This window comes from Larimichthys crocea, chromosome XXIII (assembly GCF_000972845.2).
Source record: "Larimichthys crocea isolate SSNF chromosome XXIII, L_crocea_2.0, whole genome shotgun sequence".
NCBI lineage: Eukaryota > Metazoa > Chordata > Actinopteri > Sciaenidae > Larimichthys > Larimichthys crocea.
Genome location: NC_040033.1, coordinates 16,164,285 through 16,189,416, shown reverse-complemented (window position 1 = coordinate 16,189,416; position 25,132 = coordinate 16,164,285). Strand labels below are relative to the sequence as shown.

Here is a 25,132-nt window from a genome sequence, read left to right as displayed (position 1 = left end):
GTCTTTTATTTGGTGTTTGTACACACTATGCATCCCCACCAAGTGTTTCCATGTGGAGGTTTATGCCTCTATGACCACAACAAAATCACTTTCTGTTTTTCTCGGAGCATAGCTCTATGAATAAGAGAGGAGATTCAATGATGAGGTAGATTAAAATTGTTACAATTTTAGACTGAATTTCAGAACTGACAAAAGCTATTGTAATCATGTGTAGTGCATAGTAATAACATAGTTTGAGTGACGTTGTTGCACAAACAAGTTACTACAGCAGGGGTTGGCGTCAGGTGGAGGTAAGACTTAAAATTAACATTAAAGGAAACATTAGGAGAAAAATATAAGTTTATGCATTCATTTAGCCTCATAAATTGAGTCTTTTTTTCCCCCGGGAAATATCATGACCAGTGGCAGACTGAATTATATAGTGAAAGTGAGGCTTGAAAGTGGGGAACTACTCTAAATGTGGATAGTGTCATTGTTCTATATTGTCTTCATTACATTGTGCAAACAACATTTACTTCATTGTGATAAGTTAAAGCACAATGGTTGTCTATTTCCACTTTAACTGTTGTGTATGTTTCATGTGTTTGTTTAATGTATGATGAGGATGAATGAAGGAATTATCTTTAAGCTATATTAAAAATATTAAAGCTCCAATTGTAATAATTGTGTTGAATATTGTACATGGGACCTTACAAAATACAGTAGATTAAAATTTAAATTTAAGTAAGTTAAACTCAATATTAATCATATGTATTGGTATATTTTTTTCTTAGTTACATTTCTTTTGTGGGTAGTAACTAATGTTTAATGCTGTCTCAATACTATATTGTAGTTTGCTCTTTTTTGCTTTATGCCATCAGTGCTAATGTAACACTGATGTAAAAAGACAAATAAAAAAAAAAGCTGTAAGGTATTAGATTGGGCTGTGCTTATGATGGGGACTTGTGCTGCACACTGACTTTGGAAATATCAATGACACCAACAGTATGATGGGGAACTAGCAGAGGACATTATGAAAGCTTGTAATCATGCTCCTCCGCCACTCCCACTGGAGAAAGGCCATCTTTTCAATCTGCTGTTGTACCTCAATAATGATAAATGAGGCAGCAGAGTTAATAGACCCATCAATGATGGGTGTTTGGTAAAAGTAAAAAAAGGCGAATCAAATTCTCATAAATCTCTGTCTGGCAACAACATAGGCAAGCATATGGATATGGTAGATTAAGATGCAATCTTTCAAAATAATTTCAAATTGAATCTGATATTTAATATAACAAAAACTATAAGATAGTCAGAACCATCTAAATACATGGTATTGAAGAGGACTTACAAAACTTGTGAAGTACTTCTACCCCACTGTAACTATCAAAACATGGCAACACAGCTAAAAGCTATACTCAGCAAAGTGGGTATGTGTTTTGATGCTGACTCGCTTCATGGTGGCTGCAATCATTGTTCTTTAAGGACAGTAGAGCCAGCCGTATCCTCCTGGTAATTATGTCTTAAGAGTCTAGGAAGAGACTTAATTTGGCAAGCCATGTGGACATGGGGTGCAAAGCAAAAGAACCATGCTGAGACTATTCTAAATGTGAGAAGCAATTACGTTCAGTGTGATGAATTCACAGTGTCACTTTCAAGAAAATAACCTTCTCATTAGATAAGCCCTGGTTCTATATTTGTCTGAAGCTATCCATTAACAGTTTTTTTCCTGGGGTTAACCTACACATATTTATTACTGATATTGTTACTTACCTTGCTGGAGAAAAAGTGGTGGCACGTACAGTACATACGAGCATTGTATGCCTGCAATCCATATTTAGTTTGATAAACTAGCAAAACAATAACAGAGCTCACTTACCCCAGTGCCAGGCTCTCCAGGTGGTCCTGGGTTTCCGGCCTCACCTTGTTCACCCTGTGGTTAGACAAATGTCTAGTGTCAAGTGTCTGATAAACAGATAAACCTTCACCCTTACATATGCAAGAGTTTCAAAATTCAGAAAAACAAAATAGTTCTTACATCAATGACGTTATTTTTTAACAAAAGCCAGGCATTAACTTGACTGAGTCTATAATTGTAGTTGATACAGGGGTGTTAAAAGTTACTGTATTCCAAGTGCCCTCTTTAAGTGGTGCTAGCCCTTCATGTTTCATATTTCAGTCATTTTAACAGCCGTGGTCCAGCATTAAGTATTTATAGTGCAGCCGTCTGCCAAATAGCAGTAAAATGGACGAATCTTGTTGGAAGCGTTGTAAAATAGACATTAATAGTGTCAAAGCACTAACTCAGACAAAAAGCCTGGGTATATTAAATAAATCGACTGCAGATGGTAACAAAAGTGGGGTAAGCTGGGTGGTCTAGAGTGGGCTGGAACGGGTGGGCTAGCAGTATTTCAGTCCTAGTGCCCAACATCATACTAATCAAAGAAAAACACCCTGGGCTCTGACTCTTACCTTCTCACCCACAGATCCCATAGGGCCCACTCCGCCTGGAGGACCTTGTGGACCCTGCAGCAGGAAAGAAAAAAAGAAAGAAAGAAAGAGATGAGTCATCATTCATCAACTTGGGAGACAATGCTTGATGAGGGGCATTGCAGCAAAAGATAGGTGAGGTAAAGCCCCTAAAGATGTAGTTAATTTTATGTCACAGCCCCTTTTAATACAGGTTATATAATTTTGTGTATAGACATGGTTAACAATTATCGATACATACATCAGCTCCACTAGGACCCTGAGGACCTCTGGGACCAGGGGGACCAGGAGGGCCCTGCAGAAAAGAAATGCAGTGTTGTTAAAGTGTATTTAAATATAACAAGAGTGTTTACAAAAACAGATGTGTCTCTTACCATGGGGCCAACATCACCGTTCTCTCCCTTCTCACCAGGAGGTCCAGGAAGCCCCTGAGGATGACAAAAATGAAAAAACAATTATATTATAGAAAAAAATATAATCATGTTAAAGGCACAAGGTGCTGTTGGTGATCTTATTGATTTAAATTTGTTTGTGCTGCATTTACAACATCTGATCCTGCCTGAGATTTTAATCTGACATTTGATTTGACTGCTGGAATACACTGTAGTAATGCACTGAAAAGTTAAAAATATCTGTGAGCCAGACATGAATAAATGACTGACTTGAATCATGTTTTAACTACAGTATAGTGCTATTATCCGTTCACTGAAATATTCACTGAATATATGAAAGGTCAAGAAGAAGTCTACAACGAGATGAACCAGAGACCTTAAAAAAACTAGAACTATAAACGGAATAGAGCACTAACAGAATGAAAAGCAGTGAAAGTGATGATAGAAGGAGTCATTTTAATCCTTTAAGTAAATATGTCAAATTGAATACTGTGTATTAAAGGATTTTCTTAAATAGCTGTTGGTAGTGTGGAACTCAGTGACGTGTCTCCACACTTGTGTAGCACAACAGGGGTTTAAGCTTCCTTTCAAAACACTCAGGTGAGTCTGAAATTATTTTATTCTACAATTCTGCCCATACCTCATCAAACATGTGAGACAATACTAACACAATTTGCTTTCCCTTTGTTCATATTCACTCAAAGTGCAGACATAGATTCAGCTCACTCAGGCATATTAAATGAGCAGCATGGTCAAGACCTCATGTGTGCGTTTGATCCCTGACATTTCTACGAGTAATTGCTAAGATTAAATCGCTCTACCCTACTTTGCCTTCTGTGTGTGTGTCTGTTCTTGATTCAGAGGCAGTTTATCAGTGTAAGGTTTGCTAGGGAGGAGATCAAAGGATTACTTCGTATACATATGCTTACACCATCCACAAATACTCACAACTAGGGACTCTTTGCTGACTGTTTGTGTATATGTGCATTGCCCTACATCTATGTGTGTGTATTTGCGCCCCTTGTTGCAAGTATTTTCCATGGGTATCAAAAAGCGCGTGTGTGTGTGAGAGTGTGTGTGTGTGTAGTCGCATGCTGATTCCTGCCGTGCTGAGAAATCTCATCTATCTAAAGGTCTCCTCTAGTCTGAGATCGTTAGCAGAGCTACTAATTATGCAGCATGGTAAATGTGCTCGATGAGAAACTGACGATCGGAGCAGGTCAGTCCACGCAATTAATGGAATCGCAATGGGAAGTGAATTACTCCCAATTAAAAGTCCATTGAATACAATCGTGCAGAGATAGGATAGTACCTTGGAACGATGAGCAGTAGTCTATGTAATCTTCTCAAGACAATGAACCCAATCTCTGCAGCAAACTCTTAACGTGTTTAGTTTAAGAAGTTGACTACTAATAAAACAGATAATTACCAACAAATGGGCTAAGAACTGAGGGGAAGCTCCGACCTTGTTACATTATTATCACAGTGATAGAAAACGTCAATAAGCCTAGTTGTTGCGTAGATTGGTTTACTTGTTTTTGCATGAAGCTGATCTGCCTTTTACATTACCCCAATATTTTCAGTTTGGTTTCAGCTGTGTTTTTGATATGCAGAGTCTACTTTACATTACTTCAGAATATTAACAGATACACATCTATAAAAACATGACATGAAGAAAAAGTAGCACACGTGATGTGTATATGCCTAAAGAATTACACACACAGATAAGCCTTGTTGAGTCCTTACTGGCCTTCGTTTACCCAGGTGCCAGCGAGTAATTATTGTGGGCCGAAAGGCTGGTCAACACACAATGCACACCACAGATCCAATTAAAGTTGAGTATGCTGAATGGGTAACTGTGTAAGCGTATGAGTTTGTGTCTTTGCCAATAATGCACTGTAGCACAGCGTGGGTTGAGTGTCATAGCTCCGCACAGTTTCAAGAGGTAGTTGAGTGATCCGGATTCTTCTGTTCTGTTTGTCATCACTAGACACTGCTACTGATACCACAAGCAGAATGAGTGAGTAAATGACTGGAATATATAATTCAGTTGCTATGGATTTCTAGTCTGTACATGTGTTTTTACACAATATGCTTTTAATGCTTTTATGAAAATGATAAATGTAACTGTCACAGTAAATTAATCATTTATAGTGTTGATAGAGTGGAGGTATTAATGTACACAAATAAAAGTAAATGTAACTATTTAACACTACTGCAAAATAAATGTATGTATGAAAGACAACATCCATAATGCCTCTTACCATTTCTACTCATAGCTTAGTATGTCAAATGTAGACTTGCAATATTGAAACAGTTATCCTGGACAGCTGTTTACATGACACATGGCATTATTTGTAGCATTTGTGTTGTGTAAATGGTACTAACCTGCAGACCAATGGGACCAGGGGGTCCAGGGAAACCTCTGGAACCTTCATCTCCCTTCTGTCCAAACATACCCTGCTGACCTCTGGGACCAGGCTCTCCATCAGCTCCCTGAGAAAAAAAACACACTCATTCACTGTTTGTTTGCTTTGTTTATTGAGATCTTTTACTGACTACTACACTTCTACTACTAGTAAAATGCATATAGTGATCAAAGTTTCTACTTAGACTTTACATAGTAAACAATAATGTTAAAACAAACACTGTGACTTTTCCTTCCAAGTTTAACATTTTTATTGAATGCATTGTTGTGTTATACTTAAACTACATATTCATTCTAATGAGCTTGTAAATCAACGCTGGCATAAATGGTGTTGTAAATAATGGTCATTTAAATGTGTGTATTGTTTACTGATATTGTGGAGGAAATTCATCTTGATCATCGTGATTTATCTTGATGAAAACACCTAGTGTTTGGTAGTGCAGTTCTTTTTGAGGAAATGTACTCTTCCTCATTGAAAATTAAACACATTGGGGTATTTTTAGACTCTGACAGGCGAATTGACAAAAGGATTGCATGGCTTTTGTGGCTGCTAAACCTACACAAATAGGACAAAAAGCAACTGGGTAATTCTCAAAGCACCCGCAAAGGGTGAAATTAACTCACAACTAAGCAGCCAACTGCTCAAACAGCAAAGTGCTCAAGTGCTATTTGCACATATTTAGTATGATCCTTTTTTTATGCAAATGAGCATCAAAAAGTCCAAATCACAAACACCTGTGCTACTGTAACAGCCACACACAGTTGAGTGGAAATGAGTGAAAATGATATATATATCCTAGTGTCTTCAGAGAGTTGGTGGTAACTAAAGCACATTTCTACAGAACGTCATGCTCGGACTTTCCAGTGATTATAGCCAGGTGAAGCAATAGCGCACCAGAGTACACCAGATGCGCACAGATGGCAGAGACAGTGCAATACATGATATTCACCATGAGGGAATGAAACTAGAAAACAATATATAACCTACTGCTGTGAGAAACAGAGACAATGGTTATGCACTGTAACAGCTCTCTATGTGCTGAGAGGCATGACGGAAAGCGCACAGTTAAAGCACCCCAAATACTCAATACTGAGTAAGTCATAGAAAAATTTGACATCCCGCAGATAAAACAAATGAACGAGCAGGAGGGGGTTAATATGTAATTAGAATAGTTATAATTAGAATTCCAATAAGTTCTCTTTCAAATCAAACATTTTGTGTTTGGAAAGTATTGCCCTTGCAACTGCATTTCTAACGTTAACAATATATATATACAGTATACACTGATGACCAGACAATATATTAGGTTTACACCCTATCTTGTTCTTTTCCTTGTCCTGCCTACGGTGTTGGCACAGAGCCAGCATTTATACTTAGATAATTAGATGGATAATTGCAATCAGACACAACACAGAGGCAAATTGCACTTAGCTGCAGTGTTTGCTGTGTTTGGACTGTATATCTAATATCATTAGCGCAATATCTATTTTTGAGTCAGACCTTGAAAAGGGGATAAATAGATGTTGCAAGTGATGCACAATTAATGGAGCTTTAAGTTGTTGCTATCCATCCTTCTGAATTCACCCCTGAGTTATCTGCATTGCCAATTAATTAAAAATACTATAAGCATCTCTAGCTTGCATGTATTTTCCTGTCTGTACTTCTGTTTGGTTTGTGAAGCTATAGATATTACACATTCACATGTGGCCCATTAGATAAGTTGCATCGATGCTTTTCAGGACAGTTGTACTTACAGCAGGACCTGGAGCGCCTATAGGACCTTGGAGACCAGCTGGGCCAGGAGGACCCTGAACAAAAACAAGAAAAACTTGCTAATATAACATCGCATAAAAGCACTCAAGTATTTCTTTGTAATTTGTAAGTAAAACACAGCTCACTCTTGGAACCCTTTAAGAGAATATGCAACATCACCAGCTCCTTAATTACAGTGAAAAATTGATGTAAATGTCTGTGCAAGTAAGGAGTGAATGGATTTCACTTATCATGACATACTTGTTCTCCCTTGTCAGCTTTGCTTCCTTTCTGACCGGGCTCACCGACTTCTCCCTAGGAAAGAGAAATACACACACGTAAACAGTGAACAATCTCAGCTGAGTTTAGCATCTTCTCTAAATGTTAACACCTTATGAAAAATCTTTGAAAACCCTCAGCTTAACACATAACTATTATGTGCAGAACTGTATGGATGCACAAACATAAAGATGTGTTTTTTACTGTCAAACCTCTGCACTGGCATATGTTTGGCATCTCAATAGAATGCCTGATAGTAACCTTAAGGGGCATAATGATTACAGGAGATGAAACAAGCAACCGTAGTTCACTTTTGCATCTCCTCTAATAGTGTTTACTGACACATTTGGTTATGAAGATGGATAGGCAAGAATGAGGAGAAGAGAGAGACATATTTTCGATGCAGATGGCCTGAGTAGGAACATGGGGATGAAGATTGATTGGCAATCTGGTTCAGTCTCAAAACATATTTCAGTTTGGGAATAGAGCAGAAATTGTAACTGGGCCAACATGATAGGATGGGTAGTGGTGAGTGTGGTTAACTAACCTTGTCACCGTCCTCTCCAGGTGGACCTTGAGGTCCCGCAGGTCCGGGCAGACCAACAGGACCCTGAACACCATCACGACCAGCAGGACCTTGAGGCCCTTTCTCGCCCTAGGAAAGGAAAGACATTTGTTTTAATTATATTTTGAAAAACTAAAACAGTAGAAGTGAAGGTCAAAGGAAAAGAAAAAAGAAAAACTCTTAAGGTAAAAGGAGGATTTTTTAATCGGCCACTATAGGTAAAAAAAAAAGTACTTACAGGTGCTCCCTTCTCTCCAGCAGGACCTGGGGGACCCTGAGGGCCAGGCCTACCAGACAAGCCAATTGGACCAGCTGCACCAGCAGGACCTCTCTCACCAGGAGAACCCTGTTAGTGTGAGGAAAACAGAGAGAGATGATGACTTAAAAAGAAAAGGCAGAAGCCGTGTTCTATTTATTCTGGAGAATGACACACATTTGGCCTATGCAAAAATATAACCTGAGTATGCTGAACAATAACCACTGCCATTAAAACCTCTACAAAGACCCAACTGAGCTGCACACACATACACGCCTACATACACAAACCCTTTTAAGGATGAAACCTGAAGCAACACACAGAGGCAGGTGGCTTTTAAGTTCTGATAAAGCAGTGCTGCTCCTTGAAAGCAGCAAGTATTATCTCCTGTCTAGGAGTTGATGTCTTGGTGGCTTAGAAGCTCTGAGAATCTCACTCCTGCAGCTGAAAATGCATTTCGAAAAGAGGCTGCTGCTGTGTATCAGTACTCAGATACAGGAACTCAGTGTTCTTCTAAATCCATAAAACATGACAATGACACTCTTTTTTTAATCTGTGTTGCACTGAATTAACTGGCTGTGTACCTGTACACAGACTTCATGTTCCAAAATATACATAGCCTTACCTAACAACTGTCAACTGTAAGAATGATAAAAAAAATAAACATAATCATAACTATTTTTTAGCAAATTTTGCAAAGTGCTTTGACAGACAATGCAAAACCGTGAACAATGAAGGTAATGTAACAACAGAGAGCCAATCAAAAGCAAGAAAATTTAAAGCCAAAATAGAAAATGAAGACTGTTCTGTGAAATCTACACATTAAAGATTGTTGAGGTGTTGATATTTTGTGCTGATTTTGGTCTTTATTATGTATATCATGTTTCTGTCACCTGTGATCTAATGGAAATTGTTCTGTAAACCACATCTATGTAATAAAAAAAAACACATCAAATGAATTCTTATTTTTTCAAATTGCAACTTCAACAAAGTACATTATGTCAAATGTCTAGAGACAATGATTTAGGCCCTGAAGATGATTTAGTTTACCTCAGAAATGTTTAATATTACAGCATGGCCCTAATACATAAGTGAATGCAAATTGAGGAATCAAAAAATGCAAAACTAATGATTAAGATAAGAGAGAGTCTTATGAAGAGGCCCTTGAGTTTTTGTGACAACCTGAGAAGAATGTAAGAGAACAGAGCAGGTGTAAAGTGCCAGGATGCAACCTTTGGGACAAATGAGGGATGTGTAGGAGCACCGCCCAGAATGACTAGACACCGTGACTCACCATATGGATGCTCTTCTAGCTGTGTGGTTTTGTTATGTGTTTGTTTGTTTGTTTGTTTGTTTGGTTCTGTCTCTGTGTGCCAGGAAGCAATGGAGCAAACAGTCTTGATACCCAGCTACTCTAGCGCATGATCGCTTCTGTGACAAATCGCTGTGTGCAGTGGGATGAGATGAAATTTGGTGACGCTTTCACTGGAAAATTAACAAATAAAACACAGATAATGTGAGCAAGATAGCTTAATAAGTTTATACATATTACACATGTACTTTTAGATTAATTTGCTATGACTGATTTTTTTCTGATGTCTGCCTTCAATGTCACCGCTTTTGCAGTTCATCAGTTTTTCTCTTTCTGTAGCTACAGTTGTGGTGTCCTCGAGCAAGGCATTTAACCTAGCTGTGCGAGTATGTATACATTCAGGAATGTGCAGAACTACAAAGCTTAAAAAGAGCATGCTGCTCACTAAACCGTACCTGGGTTTATTAGTGTTATAACACATAAATAAATGATAGCTGTCTCTCATAAGTTTAACAGCACTGCCTAAAATGTCCTTCCTCCCTGGTGGTGATGTCAAAAGAAAAGCAAGTATAAAGATGGCCGAGCAGTTGGCCATAGTAAATTGAAGCCATCTTTAAAGCTTTTCCTGTCCAAATGTATGATGTAACCTTCCCTGTGGTGCTTGGCATATGTGGGCCTCACTAAAACACAGAATATAATGTACAAGCATCCACACTAATCAATACAAAATCAAATATAAAATCCAACACAGAGAGGAAAGAAGGCATCTTTTAAGTCAACTTCCCAATGGTACACAGGTGACAGAATACTTACAACAGGACCAGGTGGACCTTGGGGCCCCTCTCCTCCCTTCAGACCTGCTGGGCCCTGAGGAGAAGGAGGAAAAACACACAAGTACTTAGCTGTTGAACTCTGTAATTTTAAATCACCCTATGCAGTAGCCCTGCATTTCAAAACCTCCATCATCAGATGCCATTCCAGCTAGGACTGTCTGCCTTTGTTTACTGGTTTGTCACTTTAGCCAGGCATCACTGGAAATGTGCTTTGACTGCATTTAACCTCAGCGCACTGCTCCAAGAAACATCATTGCTATTGACATTTTCTTTCTGGGAGACCATCAGCCAGAATCCAAGGCAGAAAATACAGTCCATGAGAAAAAATCCAACATCCATAATAGGGTAACACATTAAAATAAAAAAAACACATCATTCCCTTCATAAATGTGCTCCTATGGATATTGTAGCTAGAGAGTGGTGGGACTTCTTTGCACATATATGGCTGCATGTGGACTGCATGTGTATGTAATTGTGTGCAATTTTCATTTTGTACATGCGTGCTCGTGAGTTTGTTGTAGGCAAGTATGCTTTCTTGTATGTTTGTCATTGCCCAAAATGTGTGTGTGTGCAGGTCCCTAGTGGGCTACAAAAAAGCACATGGCAGTATGGGTAATGAGTCTCTACTGGCTCTGGCTGTGTGCTGGAGTAAATTACAATGGCAGAAAACAATCAGCCGTGCTGGCCTGCAGAGTCTGACTGACCTTGAGGATGCAGGCTGCAAAACACTTTGTCTCCCAACAGTATATCCATTCCCAGCCACCACAGTCTAATTGCCAACATTTCCCACTTAATAATTTATTGAGTAAATAATGCATATAGAGTCAAACAAACAACTTTGCTGCCCCTCAAAAATGCTGAAATATGAAAAACAAGTCCTTGAGTTAAATCTGGGGAAGATCTCACAAATGGCTCCCTAACAAACAATTCCCTACTTCTATAATAGACGGCCATGATGCATTGCAGTGGTTAAAACAGTGGTGTCAGTGCCGGCGGAGCAATGCAGAGGCACGCCTGTTCATTTGTAAGACGTCGCTTTGGATTTCCTCTACACTGGATTGATTGTTAGGAGTGAATTCCAGGGCTGGTGTCTCTAATGAAGTGAATAGCTCGAGATAGATGCTAGTCCATTTGTTATATAACAATGTTCTGTCACTTTCTACTAGCAAATACATGTAAAGAGATGCTATGATGAATAGGTGCAGGTAGAGTGGAGCTCTTACCGTGGCGCCAGGTAGACCTCTTTCTCCAGGGAAGCCACGAAGGCCAGGGGGGCCATCTTTGCCAGGGGATCCCTGTGGTCCAGGGTCTCCCTATACACACACAATCAAAAATTTCTGTGTTAGAATTAATGTACTTTATAAGCTATTCATCAATACAACAATGTAATAATTAAAATACTATAATGTAATAATAACATTTTTAAATAATTTATTTCTGACCATGCTTTGTTCCATGAGTGATGCAAAGTGCATAGAAAATTACAGCAGCATTTTAAAATACCAACCTCACAGAGTCAGACTACGTCTCACAAAGCAAAAAGCCTCTTTTAAGAACCAAACAAACTAACCTGACCTGATGAACTATTTAAACTGGGGGTTAGAATGTAGAAAATGCAGATGCTTCATGACCTATTGCTCATCTTAGATTTATTGAGATTGAAGCAAAGATTAATAACAGCTCAACAAGTGGTGCATTCATCCAATCAGGTGTAAGAAGGGTTTTTGGGTGAAGGAGAGAACTCATCTGCTCTGCTGCCTACCTGAAATGGTGCCCATCAAAGCAAAATGCCAACTGAGCATTGCCAGACAATGCGCAAAAATTGTAGGCAATGCCAGATTACTAACATAAAATTCATATATTAAAATCAAAGTGCTATCCTAGTCCCTCAGGCAGCTTGATTCATAGTTGAAGTATCCACATAATCATATTATACATTCCGTATGATAAGCGTTACTGAATAAGTGTTTAACCTCTGATTCTTTCATATGAGACTGCTACCAGATGGATCAGTGGTCCCCATTTACAGATTCCAGACTGCAACTGTTACTGTTAAAATTGCATATAATTATTTTGCATAGCAAATGCAAGGTTCAGTTTAGCCTCTCTTCTTATACTGTGTCAGTCTGAAAGGGCCTTCAGTCATTGCTGCAGCAGTGGCACCTCATAGTGTCACAGATTGACTCTTTGCAAAATCAAATTAGGAGTTTAGAACTTCACTTATTTTAGATTGATTTCTTATTTATTTATTTATTTTTTAAAATTGAGTTATCCACATGCACAACTTCTAATGTAACTTTATTGCTTGTGAAGTGCTGAATTGGTGTTGGCATGGTGTCAGTATTGGTTTGAGGATGCAAAGCACATGACAGCTAAATCTTGTATCTGAGAACTGCACTGCACTCCGACAGAACCTTGTAAATCGGATGCTTAATATCCTCCCTCTGAGCCCCCTGGTTAAATGTGTACATGCAGTACACAAGCATGCACGTTTTAGCATTTATATATTAAAAAAAGGTACCACACTATACAGCTTGCAGCCAAGCAAAAGAGAACTCTGAGAACAGCTGAGAAAGTGAATACAGATCAAAAAGCATATGACAAGCAAATCTATAATATGCTAATGGATTTGTACATCCCCCCAGCAACAGAAGTGTACTTGTTTTGTAGCTGACATATATCTTAATGGCCCATTAGCTGCAATTATTTTGAAGCATGTATGTTTTCTGTGGATTCATTAGCACTGTCACCACACAGTCAATCTATAAGCCTCAACTCTAATCAAAATTAATGCACCACTGCTTTCACAAAATCAGCCTCCATGTGAAACACAACAAATCTGGGGTGACTTTACATAACACTATAATATGGACAAAGATAAGTTTTTGACTGAAATGAGCAGACAGAGTGCTTGCTATAAGGAATAATAAAAGGAAAAGACAAGCTAAAATTTGTCCAGCTTCTATAACTGTTTGCATACTCTCACACTTCTCTATCCCTAACCTCAGACAATGAATGAACTCTAAAAGTCCCCTTGCAGTCTATCTACAGGAAAGGAATAGTGCCAATAATTACAAAGCAACTTCGTTTACCTCCTGGTTGATTTTGTACACCACGTCTCTAAAACAAGGACATTTGACTTCAGAAAAAGTTACTTCTGGCTTCTTTTGTATTGGCAGGCTGACTTTATCTGCAAACAGGGAGGCACAGAAGAGTGGGCTTGAGAGGTATAAGAGGATTTGGGCTCTGCTGCCAAGACCTCCACAAAGTGTCCCTGGCATACTGATGCACAGGCCTGAGCAGCGTGGGAAGGAAAGTGGGGCTGTGAGGAGTGGAGAGTTTGGAGTTAGCCAGCGGACTTGATTAAACTGTCTGCTTCGGGAAGACAGGGAGAAAATGAAAGGAGAAGACATGGGGGTTTGAAGGAGAGGGTGGGGGACAGGGGACGCTGAGTGGTCCTGGGAGTCAGGGGGTTGGTTTGGCGTAGCCCATACTTCTACAAAATGGCTACTGTCTGCTCCTAATGGGCACTCAATTGCTGTCTAGGAAAGGGCCAGGAAGGGAATGTAACTCAAGGCTCCCCAAATCTCAGCTACTGTATCTTCAGCAGTCACTTGCTAGATTCTTATGTAGCACAGAGAGTAATGGTGAGACTTGGCATCTGCTGTGGTGTGTTTCTGAGTAAATCTATAGCTATAGACTTTTTTCTGCTTTTTCTCATTTTTATTTAAGCAATCCAGTACTCTATGGAGATTTGCACGCCCTCCAGAAATATAACTGGTTGTCAATGCTCTGGCTTAATCTGCAAAATCAAATCATGTATGATAATTGCAACTGCATAAACTGAATTTGCACCCCCCTCTGTACTGTTGACCTCTATATAGCCACCTTCGCTTCTTCTCTTCAGTGTAACTAACCAAATCTAATGCAGTCCTATTGAACAAATTATTAACCACAGAAGGGGGGATTTCTAGCATGTTGTGCTACTATACAAAATATATATACATACCTTCGCTCCCTCCTTGCCAGCAGCACCTGGAAGACCCTGCTCTCCGGGTGGGCCAGGGGGTCCAGGGTGGCCTCTCTCACCAACAGGACCGGTCTCCCCAGTTGGTCCCTAAGATGTCATCACACACTTGTATTCAACATAACAATGAACCAACATGGACACTACAGGTCTAAAAAGACACGTTTACTTTAATAAGTTTATACTTTAAAAACACATTTCTCTTACCTGGGGCCCAACAACACCTCCTGGGCCTGGTGGACCAGTTTTTCCTTGGAAACCCTGAAAAGGATTATAAAGCCTTGTTTATATTGTTTATAAAAACAAGGGAAACACACAGCTTATCTATTAAAGCCCAAATAAAGAAACTCGAATTTGTTTCAGCTGATGTTACAGCTTTGATGTAGGAACATAAAGGTCATCAGGTTATATTAACAATCAAGGGTAGAATTTATGACATTACAATGCTGGCTGGTACATAACTGCATGTAAATGTATAACCTTTTGTTATACATTAAATATACATATACTGATCTCTTCATAAAGTAGATGTGATATGATTTTAGGGGTTTTAACTTTTACTGACAATCAAAAGTAGCGACGAACAGAAAAGAGATAGAGGGCGATGGTATGCAATGAAGGTCCCTAGCTGGAATCAAATTTCATGAATAGATGGAATAGATGACACATTCATGAATAGATGTGACCATAAATCTGACCAGACACTATACCTTTCTAAAAAAGTATGTGGGAAACCATTATAACAAACCTTTCATTTTATGTTTTATATTAATATCATGCTTAGAAATGCCATATCCATGAATACAAGGTCTATCTCTTTGGCCATTCGTATTATTGCCCCTGAGTACAGCAATTAAGTATCACATGAGCTTAGAAATTGAGATTTACAAAAGCACACAGGCAACAGAGGGATGCAGAAGTAGATAACTCTTTGGAGTGACACTGTGGTGGCATCTGCATTATTCTATGTAGTCATCTGCTGGGGAGAGGCAGGCAAAGATCTGATAGACCTGATAGAGATATTCAAAGGCTAATGATTAGAAATGGAAACAAGCTTTACCACCAAAGCTAAATGAATTAGATCCATTGGGACACCCAGGGCATTTTTGTTAAAGACCCTGAAAAGATCTTTCTTAACCAGCTTCTTTTAAGAGTCACACAAATAAAAAACCCAAGCAAACAAGTGGCTGGTTAAGAGAGTACACCATTTATAGCCAAAGACCCCTTTAGTTTTCTCTCTGAGGAGATGAGCCAAACCAGAGTTAAAAGACCAGTGAATATGAAGATAAAGCAAAATGTGTGAATACAATGGAATGATAATGTTGCTCTAAGTCTGCTGAATGTGTAATTAGGCATCTGTTAGCTATCACATTAGCCACAGCTTTATAAGCTATACACTAATGGTAATATCATTCCATCCGTGTGTTTTGGAGTTCTCCTGCTCCATAGTTGTCAACAATTGCATGCAGCTTTAAATGTAGAAGTCTTTGTTAATTTAAATGTGAGAAAAAAGTTAAATAAGCCATTGTTCAATTTTGTTGTTTCCTGCACAACACAGACCAATTAGTTGTAGCAAACTTGTTCATATTCAGTATGTGCTTAATTTGTTCATTGCAGCATTCCTTATGGATATGCTTAAAAAGCTCCAGTAACACTTTCTATGAAGACCACATCTATAGAGCATTATGGGGCATTATAATATATATATTATTATATTATAAGTGAATTATAATGGATCCATGGCATTAGTAAACATGTAAACATGTAGTTAGAAGATGCAGTTAGCAGATGCTTTTATCCAAAGCGACTTACAGAAAAGGGAACAATCAAGGTATAGTGCGATAAGAAGCTTAAGTGCTAGTGAGGATTCTTTAAGGTATAACAGTCCATGCCAGCCTGCCTTATTATAAATGCAAGCCTGCCTTATTATAGATGCTTCAATATGTACTTTACTTAACACATGCTGTAACTCTTCACACTGCACAGAATGTTATTGCATGCTATGTGTTCTTACTACATTTTATTGTTGAGGTGTGTGCATACGTAGTCATAATGCATTATAAGTCCCCTAGTTTAGTCAAGAGCATGCACACAACATTTGGTTATTATTCATTATAAGTCATGTAATGTTTTATGATATAGTACATTATAAATCATTATGTGTTTATGACTGTAGTCATAATGTGTTATGAATGCATTGTAATTTACTATAAATGAAAGCCCATAACACACTCTAGATGAGGTCATTACAGGTAGTGTTGCTGAAGATTCAGTAGACACAGTAAAAAAGGACAAGCCAAAAAAGATAGGAGTTCAACATCCTAGGCATTGACTCCAACACTACAGCACAGATCAGATAAACTTCTGTCTTGCTGTGAGAGGAACAATCCAATCTACATTGGCTTGAGTCCTCTTCCAAGTACTTTCTATTATCCCTAAATATTAACCCATTGTGATGCTGTGAAGTGAATTAATACAGCATGCAAAGTGTGTAAAGACAGAATAATAGACTGCTACCATAACATCGATTTCATAATCTAAAGGAGACATATCTGGCACATTTATCTGAGTATATGTAAACATGTAATATTTTAAAACAAAATGACATGAGGGAGCACAGAAAACCATTATTAATGTTTGGGAGTGATCAGCATAAAGCAAACATATCAAACTCCAAGGGCAGAGCGCTGGGTGCTGACTTTCCATTCTGACTGACTTTTCTGCTGATTTCCATTTGATCTCTGAATCCCTCAGTCATCAGACTCCATACATAATTAATTTTCACTGAGGCACTGCATTTATAACTCATTTCAGTTGTAACTTATTATCCCATAGCCAAACAAAGTTATCAAATCCAAGGCCTTAGAATCCTGGCTGACTTATTACTCCAGGTCTATTGATCACTATGTGTTGTGATTTATGGTGATGTATTATTCAAAGGAAACCCTCAGGCTATGCTGTTACAGTATCGGCCCTGAATCAGAGACACCGACTTAAATCTTTATTTGCACTTCCTCAAATGCAACTTGCGTTGCTGAGGCTGAGCGCCTATAAGCATCTTTATTGCTGTGATATATTATCATATTGTGGAGCTTGTTCATCAGCGCATAAATCTACAGCCATAAACACCTTAATGAAGACTATCGTTGTTACTTGAATAGTAGCGAAGGCAGGGAAGCACTGGTGTGTGGTGTATTACGTTATCTATAGGAAAGACAGGCGGAAAGGGAAGCTTTAATGATAGAGGCGATGATCTGTCAAGCTTTTAGTAGAATTTATTGCCCTCTGAGCCTCGTCAAACCAAGGTGCACTGATGCATACCAAGTACAGAGGAATCGAAGTTGAGAGTAAGAGATTGCAACTAGATCAAGTCAAACTTTGCTTTGTTTTGTTCTTTTTTAATTGTCAGATAAATCTTGTCCCGTGGGATACGGCATCTATGCATCAGTGCATCTTCAGTACAGATTTACTAGGACTTTTCCAATTAAGCTCATAACTGCATTTTGAAAAAAAGATTATACAAACCACCATTCTATGCTGCTGCAATAAATTGTATGTCTCTGGATTATATCTCAGGTATCATCGTTCAATTATTTCAGATTACGCAATGTTATACAAGGACACCTTGTTGCAACTGGACAATCTAGGTTCAGCATCCTATAGAAACTGCATCAGAAATGGTTGCCCAACTCCCTGGTGTCCATCTTTATGAGATAAGAGTCTGAGCCATTTGGATTCACTCAGACATAACTCAGTGTATGCTGTCTATGTGTGTGTGTGTGTGTGTGTGTGTGTGTGTGTGTGTGTGCGTGCGAATGGAGACAAGCAGATAAACTCAGACAATGTTCACAAGGGATCTGTCTTTAGAGTTTTGCTTTAAGAGACATGTCTACCCTTTTGGCATCCCACTGCAATGTTGTATCTCTGATTGTAATCCCCTGCATACAAGAGCAATAGAGATAAGATGTGGAGGAGGAAAAGTGGGGAGATTCAATTGAAGTGCAGCTCACTGATTGGGAGGATCAGAGTTGTCCTACAATCGAAAGGCAATTTGAAGAATGAGAGGTAAAGGGCTCTTGTTGGCAACTTTAACCTAAATGGCAGTGAATACACAGACTACCATCCATTAACACAACAAAGCTAATTCCTGTGGGGTTAAAACAAGACTATAGATTTCACCTCATAGATTATGAGGTGTCACAGTTTTGCAGTGGAAATATGCCAAATCTGCCCAAATATCAAGTTTTCAGCTCAAAGTGAGGTCTTCTCTTTCTGCTCTCGGCAGGAAGTTAGAGGCTGAAACTAAAACAGAGCCACATGGGTTATGAAAGCTCAAACAGGATATTGCAGCTTTACAACTCACTGTCTCTCCGCGCTGACCAGGGTGTCCAGGCAGCCCATCCTTTCCTGGTGGTCCCTGTGAGGTAGAAATAGTACATTTATCACTGTCACATTCATATTTGAAGTGAATAATAGCATCACAAGATTATCCCTGTTTCTGGAATAAACGTTTTTTTTTTTTTTCCAAGCAATTATATTTTATTATTGAAGTATTGTGCAGATGCATTGTAGGCACAATATATGTAGTACAAACATCATTTTCAGGCAGGCAGTCATACTTAAGACTACTGGAACACTAATGAAAAAATAACATGTTCTATTTTTTATGAAAGGCACATCACAGGCTAAGAGCTGAGGGCTGAGAGCCGAGAGCCAGCTATGAATCTAACCTGAATCGATAGGTGGAAATTACCACTTGTCTCCTGCCTGGACTGAGGAGTGAGAAAATGGGTTCTGCTTCAATAACAGTTAGACTAATGATCCCTGGACAGAATTAAGGATATTGCTATGTATTACTGCACCCCATGAACTCCTCAAATTGAATCAATTGCGACTTATAATGTTTGCACACTAGGCTAATTTACCATTGAGACAGTAGGAAGAGTGTAGACACTGAACTAGTTACTGAGGTTAGTGAGAAACTACAAGCTTTACTGTACATTTACCTGTCAAGTGCGTATAGTGTCCGTTAAGGTAAAATACTTACAGGTGGACCCTTTGGCCCAGGAAAGCCCACTGGTCCCTGAGGTCCTTGAGGCCCCTGCAGTAGACAAACAAACATTGCTGAGAGATGCACAAAGAATAAAGTTATGAGTGATCTTACTGCATTATGCGAAAGTAAAACCAAAACAAAACACAACAGTAACTAGTTTAAAAGTTGGAAGGATGTCATGTGGACTATTTTCAGCGCATCTTGAGAAAGCAAATAAAATTATTACATAAATACAGAAAATGATCTAAAATGATTGCTGTCAGTCAATGTTCACCAAGTTATTAAAGCAAGCAAACTGAAGTGGCAAAATACTAAAAAAAAAAAAAAAAAAAAAAGAAGCTTTCACACTCCCTCCATTATCCAGCCACAGAGAAAAGTAGTAATTGTGGGTTTAGACGTTTCTCTGTCTTTTTATTAGTGGTCCAACCAGGCTTAATATAAAAGTGTACTCTAATGTTTGAGTTGTGATATTTCTTAAAAAGGAGCATTTCTGGAGTTAACTATTGAAAAAGATAGATTCTGAGTAAGTGAATAAACTGCTTGATAAAATAAGGTAATTTCCTGTTAAATGCCGAACTATGATATACAGGGGAAAGGGTAGTAATGTGTTTAGCCAGTCAATAGGAAAATGTCTTTGTATTCAAAATGTTGTATACTAACATAATGTTCTCCTGACTGTAAAAAGTTAATTATGTAATAAGTTTTAAGATAATCCAATTGGATATTTTATAAATATTTAATAATATTTCATTGAATGTATGCACCCCCAAAATGGCATGATATATATTATAAGCAAATTATATATATACACACACACACACACAAATAAGGGCAAACATGGTGACAGTGTGAAATGTGAGGAAAAAGAGGTCACTGTGCTGAACCTAACTGGCAGACATGTTCATATTCAAAAGATGTGTGAAAGTTATGGTTAAATATGTAAGGCATTTAGTAAGATTCAATTTTGTTCACTTATAAAATATCAAATGCAAATTGATTTAATGTTTAGCATTCTAATAAGAATATGCCTCAAAGCTGACTTGATCATTTAAGTTCATCTTTAAATCATATTCATCAGATTTGAAGCTTCACCTCACTTGCCCTGTTTTGGGACTGATTAAGATATCAGAAGATCTATATAAGTTTGGAAAGATTTTTTTACAATATGTTTTATTAGAAGAAACATGACTGCAGAAGCTGTTGGAAATACAGATGGAGTTCATGAACTGACAGTTTGTGCAGCTGAAGATTCATAACTTTGAATCTCTCAGAATTGGACTGTGCCTACATAGAATCATGACTTTTGAAAGTGAAAAGTTGCCTGTCAACATCCGCTTCAACATGCCAACACACTTTACTGGAAGTCCTGAAGGACTGAGAGCCAGCATTTTGGCCTCAGTTAATTTAAACTTTAACTTAGATTAAGATGCTTAAACTTTATAAATAATGACTTAGTTAGTGATTATGATTCACACTGGCACTTGACATTAAAAACACTGAATGTGACTATTTTAACGAGGTATGATGACTCTATCCAGTCGTGTAGCTATGTGAAAAACAAGAGGTGCCTTTATAGAGTTTGGTTCCAGACTTTATCTTACAGAAGGGAAGCTCTGATTTCTGATGATCTGATGAATTGTAATTAAGTAATTTTCTAGCCCTGTAGTGTTAAACAAAAGTTAATGTTACTTGCTGCAGCTGCTTAACAGTTCAATCCTTTTGTATTTCATGCCTTCTTTGGACTTCACCAGATTCCATTTTCTTTGTTACAGAGCAAATTGGACCACTGGAAATCTAACAAAATGTAATGAAAGGTATTAAATATGGTGGCACTGTTGCAATGCTTTTATTGTAAAGCAACTGCTGAGATTGTCAATGCTAGCAAGGAGTGAGCCAACTAAGACTAACTCATTGCTGAATAAAAAAATCTATAAATCTATATTTGAAAAACACTATAAAGGATAAATGAACTCTGAGAACCGATGGCAAAACAAAAGTGCTGCCGTCTATTAGATAAAGGTAGGAACAGGAACCCCAGATGACAGCCTCTGTTCTGTGTGGCAGTATGTGGAAAGTGTGTAGCTTTAACCAGTGAACCTAAACTTGTTTTTCTGTGGCAAGTAATACTTCATAGAATTTCATTTAAGTTGATAAAATGAAAGACATAAACACACACTAACTCAAAGGTTTACAAGCTTGATTTTAAATGGCTGAATGATGTTGAATGGCCTAAGCCCAATTTTTAATGCAAAGACAATAATGACAAACTGACACAAAGCTATAACCCTTCTTGTATTCACATGTATTACAGCCATCCCATACACAGTGTATTATGGACTTACTCTCTCGCCAGGCGGGCCTGGAGGACCATCGTTGCCTGCTGTGCCCTGCAACACACAACAATAACAAATCATGACCATGTCATATCTTTGCACTGTATTGTGTGTGTATTTGGCATGGGACACGACAGGGGCAGTAGGAGTCAGCATTGTTCAGAAATCTATCATGAATTTTATTTCAAGTTTCATTTGGTTTATTTTATTGTTGTACCTCTTGAGAAACTACTACCTTGTAAAAAGCCTAATCAGTGTGAGAGTTGTATTTTGTTGTGTTAAGTATAGTTGGTGTACCTTAGGGCCTGGTTTTCCAGTTGGACCTCTGGCTCCTCGACCCCCACGAGGACCCTACAGAGACAGAAAAACTCAAGAGTCAAACCTAGTCTAGTAATACTATGTACATGTTTCAACAGTCTAATTTATTGATGTCATATCCAAAAAACTGTTAGAGTTAACAGACTTCAGGAGAATACAAGATTTAACACAATTTGTTTTAATAATCATGGAAATCATAAAGTTAAAATACACACCGTTGGACCCCTTTGCCCTCTTGGACCAGGTTTGCCTGCAACACCCTGTCAGATAATCAAAGGCAAAACATTTTAGGCACACATACTAACTATTTGTCGTTATTCAACATTCATCTACTTCTGAAAGCACTTGAACATCTGTCCTACAGAAAAAGGATAAAATCACTTCTACTGTGTCAAACAGCTGCAAACAATTGTTCTTGTTCTCAATCAGCAGCTTGAAATTCCATCATTTTAAATCAACTGTAGTTTTGTTAAAAACATTTTCCTGATCTACATTACACTAAGAAACATTACTTGCCTGAGTGTACCAATTAAATACTGGGAAAAAACATGTAAATTAATCCTTGTTCAAAAAAAGTCAACAGGTCATATCTCAATGACAAGAAAAAGAGTTGTCTGTAACATGCACTTTTTGAATGACAACAAAGAATTGTAATATTATTTCCACTGGTTGGCTGACTAAAGCAGCAGAAACAGCCTGCCAACACATGCAGTGAAAATATTTATACAAAGCTGGAAATGACTTTCTGGCTTTAAGTCAACACTGGACACAATTTGATTTTATGAAAAAAAAAAAAAAAAAAAAGTGTTTCATTTTGGCAGGTAGCCTTGGCATAAGTGAGATAATGTACTTCAAAGTGACCATTACATGATTCTGATGTACTCAACAAAGGATATAACAAATTTCTTTCCACTGCTTTATTTAAGATCATCCAAAGTTGATACTTTTTTGATTACCTCCATAAAACAACATTTTAAATAAGGTGAAGATTTATTATAGATCATAGATAACTGTTGAAAGCAAAACCTGTGCCTTTAACTCTTTCTTTGGGTCAAAACTGTGTGAGTGAAACTTTTTTAAGCCCAGAAATGGGGAGAGGGGCTCAATATAAGTACAATGGTTTCCACATCTTTTGTTCTCTCCCCAACATTGATTTTGCTGCAGTCATTTTTTGTGCCAAGTCACCAACCAGAGGTCTTTATAATAGGAATCAATTTTATTTTGTTCTGGAATATAATGGTGTGGTGATTTTCATACACAAACAGGCACAGTGTGTGTATTCAATGAGTGTGTGTGTGTTTTCTTACCCTGGCTCCTTTCTCGCCGTTGGCTCCAGGGAACCCAGGGAAACCACTTGAGCCCTGTCAATGAGAAAGGAAGATATCATGAAGGGGGATGAGAGAAACAGGAGAGAGGCTGGCTGGTTCAGGGCATGCATGATAATGAAGGCAGATCCTGTTTTCATCTGCACTATTCTTGGATATCATCTTGAGCACTATGGCTGTATGTAAAATTCCATGAATTTAGTATGAGGTTTGAAATACAAAAGTGATCACTTCCAAGACCTCAATACATTGTTCCTTCGTGACTTGTTAGTGTTGTTTATCTAAAGAATGTCTCTGCTTCAGCTGGATTGAACACCACTATTTAATACAATGAACGTGTTTAAATTGTAAAACACTGTCTCTATATTCCTATGAAGTGAAAAGTTTTACATAAAAAGGTAAAAAAAAAAAAAAAAACTCAACTGCCTTCCCAAGCCAAAAAAAAATTAAATTCAAAATTCACAAACTTTCCACACGCTGGTATCTCTGCAGTTTATCAAGCTGGCAGAACAGAGGAAGTTTCTCAGGCAAATTAACTAAACTTAAATGAGTGTTTGGGGAACACACACACACACACACACACACACACACACACACACACATTCACAAAGAGAACAACAGGCTAAGCACAAGACCCCTGTAAACACAAGACAAGGTCATGTGATTTTTCTTCAGTCAAACTCTGTGAGCAGGGGACTAAAAAGCAGCTTACCCATTCTGCAGCACCGCATCACACGTTGCATCAGGGACATTCAATAAAAAATAATCAATGACACATCACTACTGCTCGGTTATTCCTTATTTCTAATAAACCACGTCTCTGTACATAAATCTTGCACTGTCAAAAGATTTGACTTGTTCATTTAGTTCCTCATTTTGAGATTGTGGGTCAACTTCAGACAGCCTGCCGTAATTTAAAACTTCAAATGTTTGTAAATTCTGATTAGATACAAATCTCTGCAATAATAAAAGAGTATTCTGTGGCTGGGAGTCTCATAGGCAGTGCCTAGACATGCCTGTGGCACTACTTCATCAGAATCCAGGCTGGCAACACCTCTCAACATGAACTCATGTTCACTTCGACAAATGGTGACAAAAACTGGTTCTACAGGACTGTCAGACAGAGTAGATGGTGGGCAGCATGCACAATGATTTCAGACATAATAAGTAATAATAATAATAATAAGGTAAATTAGGTTTTAAAATAATGTTATATGATAATGCCCCTATAATAATAAATGCAAGTACATCCCATCCAGTATCTGAATTATATAGTTTGTTCTATGGACTGATAAATTCTGCTTAACAATTTCACAGAATGAAAGATTTTAAAAGAAACCAAAATGAAAAATGGTTTGATCTTTTAACATCAATAAATCATTTTATCACACACTGTAAGACATTAGGTATAATTTCCATGATTAACTTCTACATCTTACAATACATGCCACCATTTCAGATTTGGCAGGAAACCTTTCATATGGAGGGCACTGCTCTTTTAGCACAGTCACAGCTACAGTTTACAGAGTGTGTGAGGTGGAGGTGGGTAGATAAAAACAGTGTTTATAGGATAAGGTTTGTTTCAAGAAACACAAACAGATTTAGAGTCTTATTATTTTAGAATAACTGTATCATCATAATTGTGCAAAAATCCATTAAGAGTGATTTATGAAAAATTCTGTAATATTTTAAAATACCCTAAATAAGGGTTAATAAATAGGGTTAATAAAATAACTAATGACTTAGTTACTTAGTTGATTCAAAGATTAGTTTTAGGGACTTATCTGGA

General features: G+C 37.9%; 1 protein-coding gene across 3 annotated transcripts in view; it reads right to left on the bottom strand.

Annotated features, from left to right (window-relative positions):
* col11a1a (collagen, type XI, alpha 1a) overlaps positions 1 to 25,132 on the bottom strand; it is a 77,429-nt gene that overhangs the window by 15,313 nt on the left and 36,984 nt on the right. For all 3 annotated transcript variants that reach the window (XM_010736089.3, XM_010736090.3, XM_010736093.3), the window contains 19 exons: positions 23,326 to 23,379; positions 22,234 to 22,278; positions 21,998 to 22,051; positions 21,710 to 21,754; positions 19,362 to 19,415; positions 18,678 to 18,731; positions 14,522 to 14,575; positions 14,297 to 14,404; positions 11,511 to 11,600; positions 10,268 to 10,321; positions 8,125 to 8,232; positions 7,869 to 7,976; positions 7,304 to 7,357; positions 7,045 to 7,098; positions 5,250 to 5,357; positions 2,844 to 2,897; positions 2,711 to 2,764; positions 2,452 to 2,505; positions 1,859 to 1,912 (listed from right to left, as the gene is read on the bottom strand). In XM_010736089.3, the coding sequence (XP_010734391.3) occupies positions 1,859 to 1,912; positions 2,452 to 2,505; positions 2,711 to 2,764; positions 2,844 to 2,897; positions 5,250 to 5,357; positions 7,045 to 7,098; positions 7,304 to 7,357; positions 7,869 to 7,976; positions 8,125 to 8,232; positions 10,268 to 10,321; positions 11,511 to 11,600; positions 14,297 to 14,404; positions 14,522 to 14,575; positions 18,678 to 18,731; positions 19,362 to 19,415; positions 21,710 to 21,754; positions 21,998 to 22,051; positions 22,234 to 22,278; positions 23,326 to 23,379 (1,260 nt within the window). The remainder of the gene's footprint in view (positions 1 to 1,858; positions 1,913 to 2,451; positions 2,506 to 2,710; positions 2,765 to 2,843; positions 2,898 to 5,249; positions 5,358 to 7,044; positions 7,099 to 7,303; positions 7,358 to 7,868; positions 7,977 to 8,124; positions 8,233 to 10,267; positions 10,322 to 11,510; positions 11,601 to 14,296; positions 14,405 to 14,521; positions 14,576 to 18,677; positions 18,732 to 19,361; positions 19,416 to 21,709; positions 21,755 to 21,997; positions 22,052 to 22,233; positions 22,279 to 23,325; positions 23,380 to 25,132) is intronic.